Source organism: Rhopalosiphum padi, chromosome 4, assembly GCF_020882245.1.
Source record: "Rhopalosiphum padi isolate XX-2018 chromosome 4, ASM2088224v1, whole genome shotgun sequence".
NCBI lineage: Eukaryota > Metazoa > Arthropoda > Insecta > Hemiptera > Aphididae > Rhopalosiphum > Rhopalosiphum padi.
Window position 1 is genome coordinate 32588449 of NC_083600.1, and position 17713 is coordinate 32606161.

At 27.0% G+C, this 17713-nt stretch overlaps 1 protein-coding gene across 2 annotated transcripts in view; it reads right to left on the bottom strand.

Moving 5' to 3' along the window:
• Window positions 1–17713, bottom strand: part of LOC132931003 (segmentation protein cap'n'collar) — a 92523-nt gene that overhangs the window by 25908 nt on the left and 48902 nt on the right. For both annotated transcript variants that reach the window (XM_060997174.1, XM_060997173.1), the window contains exons 5-6: window positions 15364–15500; window positions 11897–12013 (exon numbers count right to left, since the gene is read on the bottom strand). In XM_060997174.1, coding sequence (XP_060853157.1) covers window positions 11897–12013; window positions 15364–15500 — 254 coding nt within the window. The remainder of the gene's footprint in view (window positions 1–11896; window positions 12014–15363; window positions 15501–17713) is intronic.

Here is a 17713-nt window from a genome sequence, read left to right on the forward strand (position 1 = left end):
TTATTATTTTACATGGTTACCAATTGGTATATTATAATATGGTGAGTAATTTAAACCTAACGTTATTTCTTAATATATATAAACGGTATAAATAATAATGTATATATACTATTATAATTAAATATAATAATATACATAACATTACAGATAATTTAGCATTTTAGACTATAAGTTTCGCAAGTTTTTTTTTAGAATACAACTAGGTATAATCTTTAAAGATGGGTGAATTTACTTAGTTTACGGGTCAACGTAAATGCATGTACATTTTACTGGTTATGATTTTTTTACCGTTTTTAAAATTAAATGACCACCACATTTTAAATGTGATGTCCCGTCAATAGATAGCAGTCAATTTATAACGCGTAAATTGAACGCGAGCGACTTTTCATACATAGTGTGTATGAAAATTATTTGTAGCATCGTACCGAATAAAAAATAAAACCGATAAAATATATCAGTATCGGACACTTAATATTACTATCCTGAAATAATAGGCAATAAAGATACGAATAGTAATACTAGTGCCTACATATACTATATAGTATTGTAGTATATTATGCTCAGTTGTTCAGTCGGTATAACACCGTATAACAGTACTACACCTACACCGGCTACACCTAACAGTTACCTATAGTAATTTTAAAATGTCTTTAAAATATATTAAAAGTGAAATGGGATCAAATATATTAGTTGATGAAGGTTTTTTGTACCGTTTCGAAAAAAATGGAGGACAAAAGACAATATAGAGATGCGTACGTTTTAAAAATAAATGCCGAGGTCGCGTTCATGTTATTGGTGATATCAATATAATGAGACAATTTCAAACTGCAATAAATGAGATGAAAATAAATGCAAAATGTAAATTTAATCCCAAGCATTCAGTCATTGGAATACTTTCTTCTCAAGTACCTACTATATTTCTATAATTTTTACTTTTATTATTATTATTAAGGTATCTGCTTTAGTTGCTGAACAAATTATTACCAAGTGTGCTAACTCTAAAAGAAGCGTTCAACAAGTTCGTTAATCTCATTTAGGAGCTCCAATAAACTTTAAAATTTTAATTTTAAAATTCCAGACTGATTCACGATACAATAAAAATTTGTTTTAATAATTATTTGGTTATTGAATTCTATACGGCACTACAAATTGTCCTACTATGTCTATTAAGTCGCTCACTATCAATTAATAGACAAACATAATATTATTATCATATCATATATTATATGCAATTTATAACGTGTTCGTTTGCCGGTTTATTAGTTCTTCTTGGGCTTTAAATTAAAAAAATACATTATATCTACCTATATTTTCCCCGCCAATTGTTTTTGTTTACACGTAGTAGGTATATATAATATTTGAATACGTCTATATGCACACATTGCACACGTGTAACGGGGCCGTACGCACTATCAACTGACCGCTATGAATTGTCGCGCTATAAATTATCCGCTATCTATTGACGTATATCCAATTTTAAATTCAATACGTTACACAACTAAGCTGTTTTATATCGAACCTATATATGTATTTTAGCGGTGACACTAGGTACATTAAACATTATCTATATCTATAAGTAATAATATTACACATTTTTTAACGTAAAAATTATATTATAATATTTGCAATATTACCTATATAGTATATATTTATGATATATTTTATACTTATTAGATTATTGTATTATTCTCAAGAAGTTTAGAAAACAAAATTTTCTCTCAATTTTCTAAATGACATTGAATATTTTTTCAGTTCATTTATTTTTTGATATTTCCTCCCACTAATAATATTATAAATCACTTTCTCATTGCGTGGTTATGTATTTATATACTAAAATAGAAATTTGAATTGAGTATGGTTGTTTATATATAAAAAAAAATATGGAATATTAACAATTATTTTCTACAAATATGTTTTCATATATATTTAAATGTTTGTTATAACTTTACTATAAAATAAAAAATATATATTTATAGTTCATTTCAGTATATCATAGAAAAATGTATTATAATATAATTAAAATAAATTATTTTAATAATAATCTTTAAATAAATAAACTTAGGATTTATTTGATAAAATATTTACTGTTATTATTTATAACTTTTTATAACAAACTTCCCGGGAAGAGAGATCATGAGTAATAGTTAAATATTACTTTATAGTAGTATAGGATAATTCATTTTTATTCATGCAATTGTTAAATTAATTATAGAAATAACACAAAAAATGATATTCAGCAAACAACAAAACTACTAATTAATTATCATATAGGTATACCAATTATATTATATTAGTTAAAAATAACCAATAATTTAATCATTAAAACATTTGACAATCAGTTTACCAATTGAGCTTAAATTTACTTTTTATATACCAGTCACGCTCAAAATAATTTACAATACTTAAGAAAAACGTATTACTTAGTTATAATTATATAACAAATGAATACATACACTAAACGATTCTTTCGCAAGTATTAATACATAATATTATTAGATATTATGTATAAATTGTATTTTATTATATACATTTTTAGTTGATATATACACAAGTAGTATTCTCAGCTTCTCAGGATCAAACCTGATTAGGCATTTTTATTATATACAACTTTTCTCAATCATTAGGTATACGCGTTTGTCACACAACAGACCTAAAATAATGTTTGCATGATCAAATGTACGAAATAATAATAACGTTTCATAAAAATCCTGATACTATTATAAAATATATTATAACTAGTAATCAATTGATCAATAAATAAGTTTTTAATTTTCAACCATTTTAGTATGTAGATTGTTTATGCTGATGTTAATGGAATTATATCGAATAACAATATTTTCATATCCGAAAGTAAGCAAATCAAATATGAATACAAGCGCAATTGGTCCATGCCCATGACAAACATCTGTAGGGGTCTTAAGAACAATCCCGGAAAAGCAAGAATTTCTGAAGCTTTATTAACATTTTAAAGGAAGCTTGTATATAATTTATGCCCAATAAATAGCAGTGTAGGTAAAAATTCTATTCACATTTAAAATGAATTTAATAGATATAGGTACATTTAATTAATATGTCAATTTAATTACAGTATATTCATTTGAACGGCCTACCTATATATCTAAATTACAATCAAAACAGAAATTTATAATGTAACACTCAGTGTACAAACATAATGACGATATTATTATTCGTTTACTATGAAATATATACCTATATGATTAATATTGCATTTAGTAAACTAATTTTACAAATAAATAGTTGAGAACTAATTAAAAATAATTATAAGTCATCTTAGAGAACATAATTTTGTGTAATTTATATAATAGCAAGTATACGTGTATTATGAATAGTAGCTATAGCATAAAACCTTGGTCCGATAACTTTCGGAGCTATCCACGAACTAGTATTTATACGCTTCGGGATTATAATTAATTATTTCCGATTAATGAATAAATACAACAAAATATATTCGATTAGTTAAATGACCTATAAATAACTTGTAAGCTGTTATTTGAATGATTAATATAAAAATGTAACTTTAAACTAAGAAATCTCAATTAATAAATCAGTAAAATAAATGGAAACTTATATTAATGTCTAAGTATTTATCAACACGCGTACTTATAATTTATTAATATAATGTGATTCATAACAAAACACTGGTACGCTAATTAATATTTGGCTAAACAAAACATGTAGGTAATACTACACGTGGTGTACCGTAAACCAATAGCCATTTGCCATTTAAGAAAAAAAAGGAATTTGCAAAATTATAGTAATTCCAAAACAGTAAAATTATATTTGTTGGAATGGCCGAATTGTACAGATTTCTAAAGAAATAATATATTGAATATTGATTATACTCGTACTAGGTATATACAATATGATAATTTATAATACCGTTTAACCAATCAAAAACAAATTAAAAATCGTATACCTTATGGTAAATGTAATATAATATACGTCAAAAATATCCAAATGCAAGCGTGAAGGTATAAGTAAGAAGGTACATCATCGCATCGTTTATTATTTGTTCGTGGTCGTTATTATAATACAGGACAAAAAAAATACAAAAGATCAAAATATTGTCGCGACAACACCACAACGAATATAATATACCATCAACAGGTCGTATAGTACGTTGCGGTGGTGACTTAAACGCGACGTAAGGTGTATACTTGTATATTATATAAGTATGTGTGTGTTAGCGCGTATGTGAATCTGTCCAAAGACACCTACGGACACAGTCAACAGACACTGCGTACTGAAAAAGAAAACGAAATCCTACGCAAAATAAGAATTCAATGAGCTCAAACACGAGCGCGCGCGAGACACAAAAAAAATTCTTTTAGTTTATTTTTAAGAAGCTGCTTTAAACTGTGTGCATTGAATGCCAAAAATATATAAGAATATTGTACAACGTATATACATATAAATTTATATATATTACAAATATTATAATATTATCGTTTAAAAGCGTATACATATTGCATACAGCTATAGGCACGAAGAAGAAGCAAACGGAGACGTAACATAAATCGTGCACGATAAATCATCCGAAAACTGTTGTGCAGAATAAACCATTTCACACCGCCGGTAGACAAATGTGTGTCAATTATCATTATATTTTAACAGCGAAATTCGGCACATAAATCGGTAGGTGTCGGCTTAATGGCCGTGTTTAGTATAAGAAAAAAACGCGCGCACACACATCAATATATTACATAGATATTGTATACAATGCAACTAACTTTGGCTTCACGTCAAGACCGTGCACGATAATTAAGAGGCTGAGCTGCAGTAAGAATGGTATATTTGTTTTTTATCCTCTCTAGTTGTTGTTCCTTTTACCGTGTGCTGTTTTTTTTCTACTTCACCTCTTCTTCTATACATACAACACACACCAACACATTGTTGTACACAATTTGAAACCTCAAACACCGTAATTAGTTCAATGATGGATGTTTCGGTGACATCATTTCGATGGCCCAGCCTAACAATAATATATATATATTATAATCTGTAGTTCGATAATTACCACTACGATAGCTCCCGCAAAACAATCAATCTTGTATCGCACAAACACGCACATTATATTAGTAAATAGTAAATACCGACTCATACACAAATAGAGCCCGTTTACATTGACACATTTCTGACGGTCGTATTGCGTGTATTCAATAGATAGTGGAGGTGGCGAAAATAAAAATGTTTTTGGAAAATAATTAACAGAAGCTTTTAATTCGGCAAGATGGAAGACCTCGGAAAGAGACGACCTTGTTGCCCTAATCAGAATATACCCCTCACTAATAACAAATTTAATTAATGATTGACAAAACCACAACGACAAGAAATGCGTATATGATTTATGAAGGTATATCTAATACAAATATAATACAATTGCCGATTTTTCGTTTATTGTTATACAGTGTGACTTATCGCTACTATACCTACATCGATAATAATCGTAAACAACGTTTAACGGATTTCGCAGCATACTTTTTTTAATATATATATATATAATAAAATATAATATAGTATATACTTAAAAAAAACGCAGTTAAGAAATATAAATTTACTTAGAATTATTAAAAACTCACGTGCGCTAAAAACTAAACATTTTAAACTGTAGACCTACATTTTTTTAATATGAAAAAACATATTTAAAATTAATATTTAGGTTATACGTATGTTCAAATACTAAACGATATTTAATTGCTGTACAGCGAACATCTTTTACTGAACATATGTTTATATACGAGTTTAAATTCATAATCCGTGGAAGTGGTTAATTAATGAAGTGTGTCACTATAATAAATTATTTAGAGCCAATTACATAGATGTTACGATATAAGATAGACGTTATGATTTATTATGAATCATTTATAATAAAACTGGCGATTCACATTTTATAACATTATAGATCAACAGAGTGCGCAATCTACTATCTCTCTTAAACACAATATAATACGAATTATTCTGAACAATAATTTGTTAATATAGTCGTATAATTTATTGCTAATCACCATTTGTGGCTTAACTACTATTGTGATTACAAATGTTTAGAGATGAAGATGATTTTAATTAAATACTATAACTATACATCTATTAACATAATACGAAAATCCAAAAATCCAAAAATTAACAGACTGTATAAGTATAAATAATATTATAATTTAGTTTCATATAGATTCTAGAGCCTACAGAATGTTGTTGTACTATAGGTATGTTAGAATTTACCAATTGTACACATTCAAATTTGAAACATATACATTTACTCGGATTTTTACTAAAAACGTTTCGTAGGTTAACCTACAATTTAGGATGTATAAGTAATGACGCTCATTAATCACAGCAGAAAAATATTATTTAGATAAGGTATATTTGGTGTATTAACATACATTTCTTTTGTTTGAAAATTATATAATTAAAAATTATTAAAATAAAAAAAAAATGTATTTAAATAAGGTATTTGTTATTTGCACATGGTGTATATAGGTAGTATTGTGGCAGTTCTTACTAAATAGTATATTTTATACTGTCAAAAAGTAGAGAGAAATATATTTCTATATTATTTTGTGTTAAAAATTTAAATGTAACGAGCATAATATGTGAGGTTTGTACTCAACTAAAATTCCTTGTCAGAAATTTTAAGCGCGGTCATTAAAAAAAATGTACGACCAAAAAAGTGTTATCAATCAAAATATATACTATGTAATAGCAGTTTTTAGACTTAAAAAAACAAATAAAAGTATTTATTAATAAATTAATATAATTTAATCTAAGTAAGTATAACTTACTTTTTAAGTAATAGTAAAACATCATATTAGTTTTGTTACGAATCAATCTGCTTTTACTATCATAATTTGTGCATCCTACCTATATACAACATATGTACAACATTTTTAGTAAAAATCAAAATCAAATGATGCTTTTTAGCTTTTACTGAGTATATCTACGATTAGTAAATTCTAGCATTAACAAACAAAACCTAACCTTAATTAACAGTCGTGATTTCTCGGTAACATAATGATTAATGACGGTTATACGATTTAGAACATTTTTTTTTTTTTGTAACACGATTGAGAACTATTGTCGATAAACCAATGAAATAATATTTTGTACCTTATATTCAAACGATTGAGAACAATTTTTTGAGCGACGTTCTCGTTTATCTAAATTTTTATTATTATCGTAAAATCGTGTTTTTACAAAAGATACGGTCGACAAGGGCCGTTCTCAATCATGTTCTACCCCATAATGATACATTACTTTATATTATTTACATGTAAATATACATAGGGATAAGGAATTCACTAGTGCACAGCATATAAAGAATTAACGGAAACGTGTGGGAATTTATGGAAATCGTACAGAAATTAGGAAGAACCAACTAAACTTTACACATTATAAAACTAAATAATAGTGTATTTCATTTAAATATTCAAATTTCTTGCGAAATAAAATAAAACTAAAAATTCACTTTCATCAATTAAGATATATTTATTGAATGCCTTTACTAACAGAATCGATTAATATTGATTAAAAAAATCGATTATAGTATATAATATAATATATATATTAGTGGAATCGATGTGTCTTATTATATACGATTATCTCATTTTTATTATAGAAATGTATATCTAATAAATAACTATTTAATCAAAGTATCCATAAAATATTTAACTATTGTTAATATTTAATAATAATTAAAGTTAAATCTATTTATATAATAAATCAGGTTTTTTTATTTCTTAAATATTTTAAATTTAAATAATTTTAAACACAAATCTCACTGTTAAAAAAATAAGGTACGACGAAAGGTGAGATACCGCGAAAAAGTAATAGCAAATTATAATTGTTATAGATCTACATAGAAATTCTGATAAAAGTTTTCGGAACACGTACCGATCAGGACACCCTAGACTCTAAAGTCTAAACTCTAGTCTATAAAGTCTAACCTCTAAAGTCTAAATCTTATCCATATAGCTTTTGACTAGCGAACAGAAACATAGCTGGGGAATTATATATACTAGATGCTTACCACTTAGTCATATGAATATTTTAATCGGCATTCTTAATGTTATAACAACAGTGGATACAACTAAACATTTATGAGAATATTTTATCGATTTTTTTATATTTTTCTCATTTATTAAATATTAAAATAATATAGTTATATCATGTAAATAATACGTAAATCAAGGAACGCGACTGTCTATAAAAAAAAATAATAATTAAATGTAATTTTTGATAGCTTTTGGCATTCCCATAATTTCCGGGAGTGTCAATCTTAAAAATGCTATATAATTTGCTATACAGCTCTGAAAAATAATAAAGCTCTTAAGTAGTGCTCATGTATATTATGACCGGTATTAACCGACGATTTCTTCATACCAATCCGTTGTTGTGAGATACGTGTGTAATATTATGTGTGTGTGTGAATACACTGCAACACGCACAAATGACGATAGTATAATAACAATGACAATAATGGGTAATAAAACAGCGGTAAATATACATTGTATGATCGTCGTGGTGCAGGTCGTTCAAGGATTCGAAATTTTTGATCTAGATGCATACTAGCATCACAATTCATAACAGTTACGTCATACGATCGACGCTAAAATACGCTATAATTACGAGCCTCATATACGTCTATAATATATAGTGAAATTATACATAATCGATAACGGATTAACGGAGCAAATATAATCGCGCACGGGGGTAACTATAAATATTATAGCTCCTATTACTGTATCAGGTATATTATATTATTATATTATTATACATCATAAGGTGCTATTGATAATTATTGGCCAACAGTGTATACATAATAAACACACACACATACAAACATATTATCTATATTATAATTTACAACAATATATTATGCGCGTATATAGAAACTTGGACCGCCGGCGACTGTTTTGGCGACGGGGCGACGGCGTTGGTTCGCGCAGAGTCGCCGTTGCCGCCAATAAGCAAGCACGAGGCTTGTAAACAAAAAGCGAAATATATACATATATATTAACAATATAATATATATATATATATATTAAAAAATAAAAAACGTTACTTTCTATATACGCCTATATCAATGCGCGCTGTACATAGCGGTACTTTCTCTATTGGCGGAACACAATAGACGTCCTGCAATATTATATTATTATTATATTACACTTCCTACTAACACCACATACGAGCGCACACGGCACGTTACCATTATGTCGTTGTGCGGGGCGTGAATGTGTACTATGCGCGTACGTATATATACAGTAATATAATATAATATATATAGCCGGGAACTTACGATTATTGTTGAAAGAAAATAATAAAACAACAACATAATAATAATAATCAAATTGTCGATAGATATTTGCGTAGATTATAATAATATTTTATGCGCGCGTGTGCAGATCGAGAAAACCGAGATATCCCGTCGTCGTTGTCACTGATATGGTTGTCGGTGGCGTTCATATAATTCATGTATATATATACACATACATATATATCATACGCTTGTAATAATATAATATCAAAAAAAAAGAAAAAACGGGACTCAAAGTTGAAAAACCAAAAAAAAACAACCAAAATAGGTCGGAGAATACATACACACATACTCGACTGTGATTTTGTGCACGGTGTAAAAAAATAATAATAAAAAGAAGGCGTAACGGAGAGGCGTGCGTATTAATATTATACACTGCCTTACACGCGCGATGACTGCACAGCAGCCGTCACGCTCTGTTATTGTATATATTATATTATATTATATGCGTACCTATCTATACCCAAAACATTCGCATAGACACAGCCCATAGTCTGCCCGTTCATCACTTTTCGTATTATCGTCAATCGCATTTTCCCAGATCCAATTCCGGAAAAACCGATTTCTTTTGACGAAAACGTCCAAGTATAGTAATAGTAATACGTATGAAAATATAATATATTATAATATAACGCAAGAAAGTTATTCGGTCCGAACAGCGATTGTTATTTTAATTAAATCAAAGGTTTATTGGCAATTAGAATATTTTTTTTTGTTAATAAATTAAACACTAAAATTTGGAAATTACTTGAATGCCCTTTTTCTACTTAGTGAATTATTTATTAATTTTTAATTTGATCACATTTATCTCACTTTTAGGGTTGGCGATTGACAACGCATAATCGGTCGCAGTTATGTTAAAAAAAAAAGGTTGATGAATTTTGTTATTTTTAAATAAAATATTTTTAGTTATAAAATATAACTAATATAATGATATAAATAATTGAATTAAAATAATTATGATTATGGGCAGTAAGTTTGTAGATACTAAATATCAATGATAAATAAATAATATGTAGTATGTACATCTTATGTATAATAATTTACAAAATTATATTAAAGAATTGCCTTGGATGGATATTTGTTTGGAAGCATATTACTACAAGTTGGATTGCACATTTTATAAATTTATAAGTTTAAAAATTACAATCTCACTATTAAATTACTCCGCTAATTACTTATATTACACTTCATTACTTAATTACTTAAGTACTTAAATCATTTAATTAAATAATAATAATAATATAAATTATATATTTATCTAATAAAAATACCGTTAAACGATAACAATTTCAAAAAACGCTAAAGAATTAAGTTAATACTTTGATAATATTAAATTTCAAAATATAAACTGAATATTATCTTCTGTATACATATGAAAATAAATGTGCGAAATACATTTGTATGAGGCTTATAGATTTAGAAATTACAAAACCAATTGATATACAATTATATGATTATAAATTATTTATTTATTTTAATAATACATAATATGCCTTGAGACTCTGTAAATGTTTATAGCTTCTTTTTTAATCTTCATTAAGTTATAGTTTTTCATAAAGTTTTACATACGCAATTATTTTGACTCAAGAAAATTGAATATTTTTTTTGTTTATATATAGGTTTTCTATTGGTTAAAAAAGGCTTTATAAAATCTACTGATATTCATATAATATATCATATATATACTAAGGTATATTTGTAGCTTAAATATTCAAACACTACTTAACTGATTTTAATTAAAATTTGAGAAATTGTTTTTAGATATCAGGAAAGTTTAGAAAATACCTTGAACCACGTTCAAAAATATACCAAATAATATATATCCAATCCACCACAAACGATTGTCTGTTTCAGTTGAATTAATTAAAAAAAAAAAAAAGGTACACCGACGCCGTTTTGTCTGTGAACTGAGATACACCTATACCTAGCGCCATATTAATATTTGTTTATTTTTTACTGGCAAATAATCTGACGATTATTTATTTATTTTAATTATTTACAGGCATTGTGCCTGCATATAAACTAAAACTAATCATATAGTAGAAGAAAAATAAAAATAAAAAATATACATATATCATGCAAAAAGTAAACATAAGTTTACATATGTAGTACAAAAGATTGATTTTTAACAATAGAATGGTAAAAATTGAAAAAGAGGAGTATGAGTTTCCAGCAAGGGATAATATATTATAATGTTATAGAGATTTATTTGAACCATATTTCGTAATGAATGGAGAGGGAGGTAAGAAATGGGTAAGGATGGCGTAAGCTATGAAGAGGAACTTTTAAGGATATAGATGAAAGAAGGGTAGGGGAATCAAAATCACCAGATATAAGTTTTGATAAAAAATTCAGATTGGTGACGTTTCTTCTGTCAACTATTGATAGTCGAGCAAAATACTTTTAAGAACACATTTGTAATCGTAGGGGGGAACAGCTAATAACTTATATATATGTATTTTATTTTTATTTTTAAAATATTACGATAAGGTAATTTATAGAATATTCTATTTAAAACATAGAATTCAAATTAAATTAAAATAATTAAATTTTTTAACTTACTTGGAAATGCCTGGAAGATGGCGGTGGTTGAGAATAACACTGCATCATGTCTGCAAAAGATTCAAGTTCATCAAAGTCAAACTCGAACGATGGTTCGTACCACGGAGATTCTTTCACCTATAGTAAAATAAAAAAAATAATAATGGTAATAAATAGAATACACGAAAAATAACAATGTAACCAAATAAAAGCATAATAATATATATAGGTACCTGACAATATTACACATAAGTATATAATATATAGGATGATCGATGTGTACAGGAAATCGAGAATTGGTTACGGACTTTTTTCTATACTCTATCTTTCTCTGATCAACTCTCTATCACGCTACATAAAATCCACTTTGAATCCCATAGAGAAAACATGCCACCCATTCTACAATTCGATTTTTCCACTAATGTACCGTGGTATTGTATTACTTTAGTGTAGTCTAGTTCACATTGCATACGCGCTACACAAAATACTTAAATAGGTACCTAACTATACCAAAGTAAAAATGAACATTTAATTTAAAATTGCATGAATGTATTTATCATAAATAATCATGGATGATAATAATAATAACACTAACAATTAATAGTAACATACATAAAATTGTTCTAATTGTGTCAGATATAAAGAAACTAATAACAAAATTTAATCAAATTCCCTATTCATTGTATGTAGGTATAGTTATGTATACACACAAAACTTTTGATAGTATAATACCCACCCAACCTTAAATATTTATTTATTTCCTGCAGTTTAATAAGACGTATACTTCCAATATTAAAATTAAAATTTACATTCTATGATACATAATACGTCCACAATGATTTAATTTTAAAAGCACAAAGTGTGGCACTCATCATATTCCACTCAAATCATCGGTAAAATATAAATATATTTTAAAAGTATGGTAAACGATAAATTATTTAATTTGAGATAAGATTATAAGAAGATATCGGTTAATAGCGTAATATATAATATGGATTTAGGACACTTTTAACAATGTAAGATACTTCATATGACTAATAATTTTTACGAAAAATATTGAGTACATTTTGTTTTAACGAATATTGGCATGACGTATAACCCAGAATTAATGTTGCAAATACAAAAACAAATTTTACATTTATACATAAAATTACACGTACAGTTTAAATAATTGAATGTAAAATATAAATGTTGATAAAAATAAAACGATTTCATCAAGATTTTTAAAGGTTTTATAAAAATAATTAGATATTAGTGAATATCGTAAAATAAAATTTACAAAATTTGAACTACGTATTAAGAAGTCAAGTAATAAATTATATCTAAAAACAATGATTTAAAAACGAAAACGTATTTTTTCTGTAATACAATCATTTGAAAGAAGAATTTATTTTATGTATGTTTTTTCTTATAATTAATATCTATTAAGTTATATTATTTTTTTATATGGTGATAGTATAAGCATCATAACGGAAAACCCGTTGAAGATCTGACAAATTGTCAAACCATAAAACATTTTAAAAAAAATTAGCTTTTAAAGACATTTCAAAGTTTAAACCTACAAAAAAGGTTTGATTTGTGATTTTTATATATTTTAAAAATAATTAGAATAGCATGTATATTATTCATCTGTAGGAAATGAATTGAATTTTTTTTAAAGGATGCTGAGATTATGCAAATGTTGTGGTTTGTAGTGTAGGTATATATTTATTATTATTCAGAATACTGCAATGATGAATTGTTGTTACTAAACGTAATATTATAAGTAATATTGTTTTTTTAAATAATAAATATCAATTAAAAACATTTGAAAATGTTCTAATAATACAATTAATGAAAAAAATAACAACAATAAAATCTTCACTAAAATTAGAAACATGAACTAACTTAACTGAACTAAATTATATTATTGCTTTAAAATGTATAATAAAATTATAATGCTATTATAATAATACCGACCTATACTACCTATATAATACACTAAGCAAATTGAAATAAAGAGGCAACATTTGTCTAAAATTAATCTTCTATATTCTGAGCAGCTTTTTATTTTAAAAACCATTATAACCACGATACTTTTCAAACATCTCTATCAAACCAATTACTAACTATATTATCATACCAAATATAATATATAAAACAATTTTTTTTAAATTTTTATTGCCTCGCAACTGAAGGAGCATATTTATAGAAGGAGCGAAATTAATATTGAAATAATGAATATATTATTTATTATAGGTAACCAATATATTATAATAAAATATTTATAATAACGAATAATCATTATTATTTATACAATTTTGAAATAGTTAAATTAATTAAAAATTAAACTGAAACAATTTTGATCGGAATTTTTAAAAATGTTTCTTAGTCAGAATATAATTAAGAATAACTAATGAGCAAAAAAAAATATCCTGTATAATCGATTTACAAATGAAATATTCCTTTCAATTTATTTATTTGTGGCAAAGAATTTTCCAAAATCAGTTCTAATTTAAGTTCAGTCTACCTAAATTTAAAAATTGATTGATGAATTCGTTTATTGATTAAAAGTTAATTAAAAGTTTCAGTAGTTTTTCATAATTTTCTCAAATATTATTTGAACTATTCATAATATATTATATAAAAAAAATCAAATTTTAAAATGTGTTCTGCACCACGGTAAGTTCGTAAATATTTAAATTTAGTTTAAGTACTGAGAATATTTTAATCAAATATTAAAACTATGAATAACTGATAAACAAAAAAATTTAATTTGCATAAATATTTTTAATAGGTACTATAGGTAGAATAATATGTTTATATTTTATAGGTATACCTACATATATTTTTTTTTAAATAAATTAAAATAAATCTTAATTAATTCGTTATAAAATGTCTTTAATGAAAAGAAATAAGCATGAACACCTTTCTATAAACTAGAAGAGTATTTTTTGTACTTTTATAATTGGCACATTGAATAAGTACCCCGTAAATAATACAATAGGATGTAGATTATACAGTTTATAATAGATCCATGTGTATATTATTTATAGAATGGAAAAATATATGTAGGAAACAAGAATTTATAAGACGAAAACTTGAAAATTGTTCATTCTCTTATAATAACAAATTTTAAAAGGTAAGTACAAAATAGTTTAGGAACTCATGCGAATTTGTATATAATGATCCTATACTAGATTAGTTTTAAGCAAACGTAATATTTATTAATATACAACCAATAGTTGCAGTATACGATATAAATAATATATATTGTTATCTACATATTATGATATTATATATTATTATACCTAACCTATCATCCGTGTATTAAATTATACTTAATTATAATGTTTTTGAATTATATATAAATATAACATATATAATATAAAAATTAACTAAATCCAAATATTATTGTTAAGGTAAATTGTATAATGCCTTAACTAAATTGAAATTTATACCGTAAGGTTTATTAAATATAATAAGGACATAATTATACATAAACTTACACGAGATCCTGGCGTTAAGCTTGGAGATGCATTGTTACTAATTGACCGGTCATTTCTGTGTTCAGTAGATTCATCGGCATCCAAATCCGACGTTTCGGTATCATTATCACTGGGCACTCGTCTCGAATGACTTTCGCCTGTAAAAAATTAACGCAATAACGGCACTGAAGTCTGAGACGCGAATATAGCACGACAAAAAACGGTTATATATTTGTTTAATAAATACATGCGACGCATATACTGATTGTCCCATACGACCGTATACCTGGTTGTGTTCAGGTAAAATTAAGTTTAACGTTGCACTGAATAAATAAAGCGCCAAGTCATCGGGGACAATAAAGGCCACGGTGGCGTCAGTCCCTGGAGGCCAAAAAGACGTACGACGCACTAATGGACAGGGGAAAAATATTCGGCGAATATGGGTAAATCGAATTTTGTATTGTTATAAGTTTTTTATACAAAAAAAAATAAATATGTTGTACGACTACGACGACGACGAGGACCACGACGATCACAGCGACAACAACGGTGCGTATAAAACTATGACGAAAAACCGAACGAGTGACTACTGCTGATCGGTGGGCTGCCGAAAAAATACAGTTCCCCCCGGTCCAGACGCACGATTGAGGCTCTCCGACATAATATTATCCATCAATCCAACATGGCCGCCGATGCCGCCGCCGTACCACCGAGTCACTTCAGTTCCCATGACCCCGCATTCCTGACCACCGCCACCACCGCCACCACCACCCCACCATAGAGACCTCCACTACCACCACCTTCACCACTACCACCACACTACTGGCGGTCTTCCGATTTTATTTTATCGTTTTCATTATTATTAATCCCCCACCAAGGCGATTTCCGTACGTTTAAATAACCACCACTACCACAACGCATCGTTGCGTGAGTATCATCCATCGTCTCCTCCTTAATAGCGTATATTGAAGTTTGCGTGTGTGCGTATACTAGACGGATAAACCATTTTGTGTGGTTTCAGGCTGTAGGTGAACCAGGTATAACGACACTTTTCCTACGTGAGAAAATCACTTCCTACAACAGCACTTGCACAGGACCCATATTATATATCTATTTAAATACGTACTATACACACTGCAGTATAAGTTCCGTTGTGTGTGTTTGTGTGCGTGTATGTGCGTGTGTGTGTGTGAATATAAACACTGGAGGAGGGGAAAATTATGCGTATCCGCTCTCTGCAGACTACAGCGACATAGTCGGAAAAATAAGAAAATCTAAATTGGAAAGTTCTGATTATCGTTGCAAATTTGTATGCAAATAATATATAAATACGTTTTCCCAGAGATACGTTCCCGTATATTTTAACACCACAACGTTTTTTATAAATGTTTTTTAGTCATCGTGAAAAATCCATACGCTTACTGCAGCTGAATAGATAGGAGTATAATAGTGGACAGTGTTATTCTATATATATATGCAATAAAGATACTTGAAATTCACTATACCTACAGCTATGAGTATATATACGCACATCACCGGATATACGTATTTGCAAATCGTAATATGTGTATTGACGTGTAACGCAATTTTATATAGAATACATCATGTGTGTATATATAATATATTATATATGATAAATCAACAGCAATGACAAAAATTTAGTTAAAAAAACTATGTAATATACATAAACAAACATGTGTACAATGCAAGTAGGTACAATAAGTACATATACCTAAAAATAAATACATTCATTATACCTGTGAGTATGCATATATGTAATACATATAAATATAAGATAAATAAATAAATATATTTATATATATGTATATACATATGCACAGAGAAACCAATTTTAGTAGCGGAATAATAAAAGTTAATCCGGTTATTAAAATAACGTATACCTATACAACAATACATACTTTGATATTTATTTTTAAATAACAAACAACACACAGGTGTTTATCATATTATAAATATATAATATACAAATGTGCAGTTAATCAATAAGTATAAAACGTAATATTGACAATAGGCAAATGAAACTATGTATAACTTTTACAGATTTTTTTTAAATTACGAACATGTAATTTATATATTTTTTCAATAATTCAAATTTCAATTTATATAAAAAATAACTTTTCTTAACAATTTATAATAAAAAGTGGTTCTTATTTGAAACATTTAAGATGATTATATCGACAATAACTAATAAGCAAGTTTATAATTTTATAATAAATAAGAATAATATTGGATTTTAGATAATTATATCTTCTAAAATACAATTTTCTAATTTTATTTATTTTTATCAATTTTAATTCTCAGATAAAATTTGTTAATATTATAGATTGTATAAGAAGTATAAAAATAATAA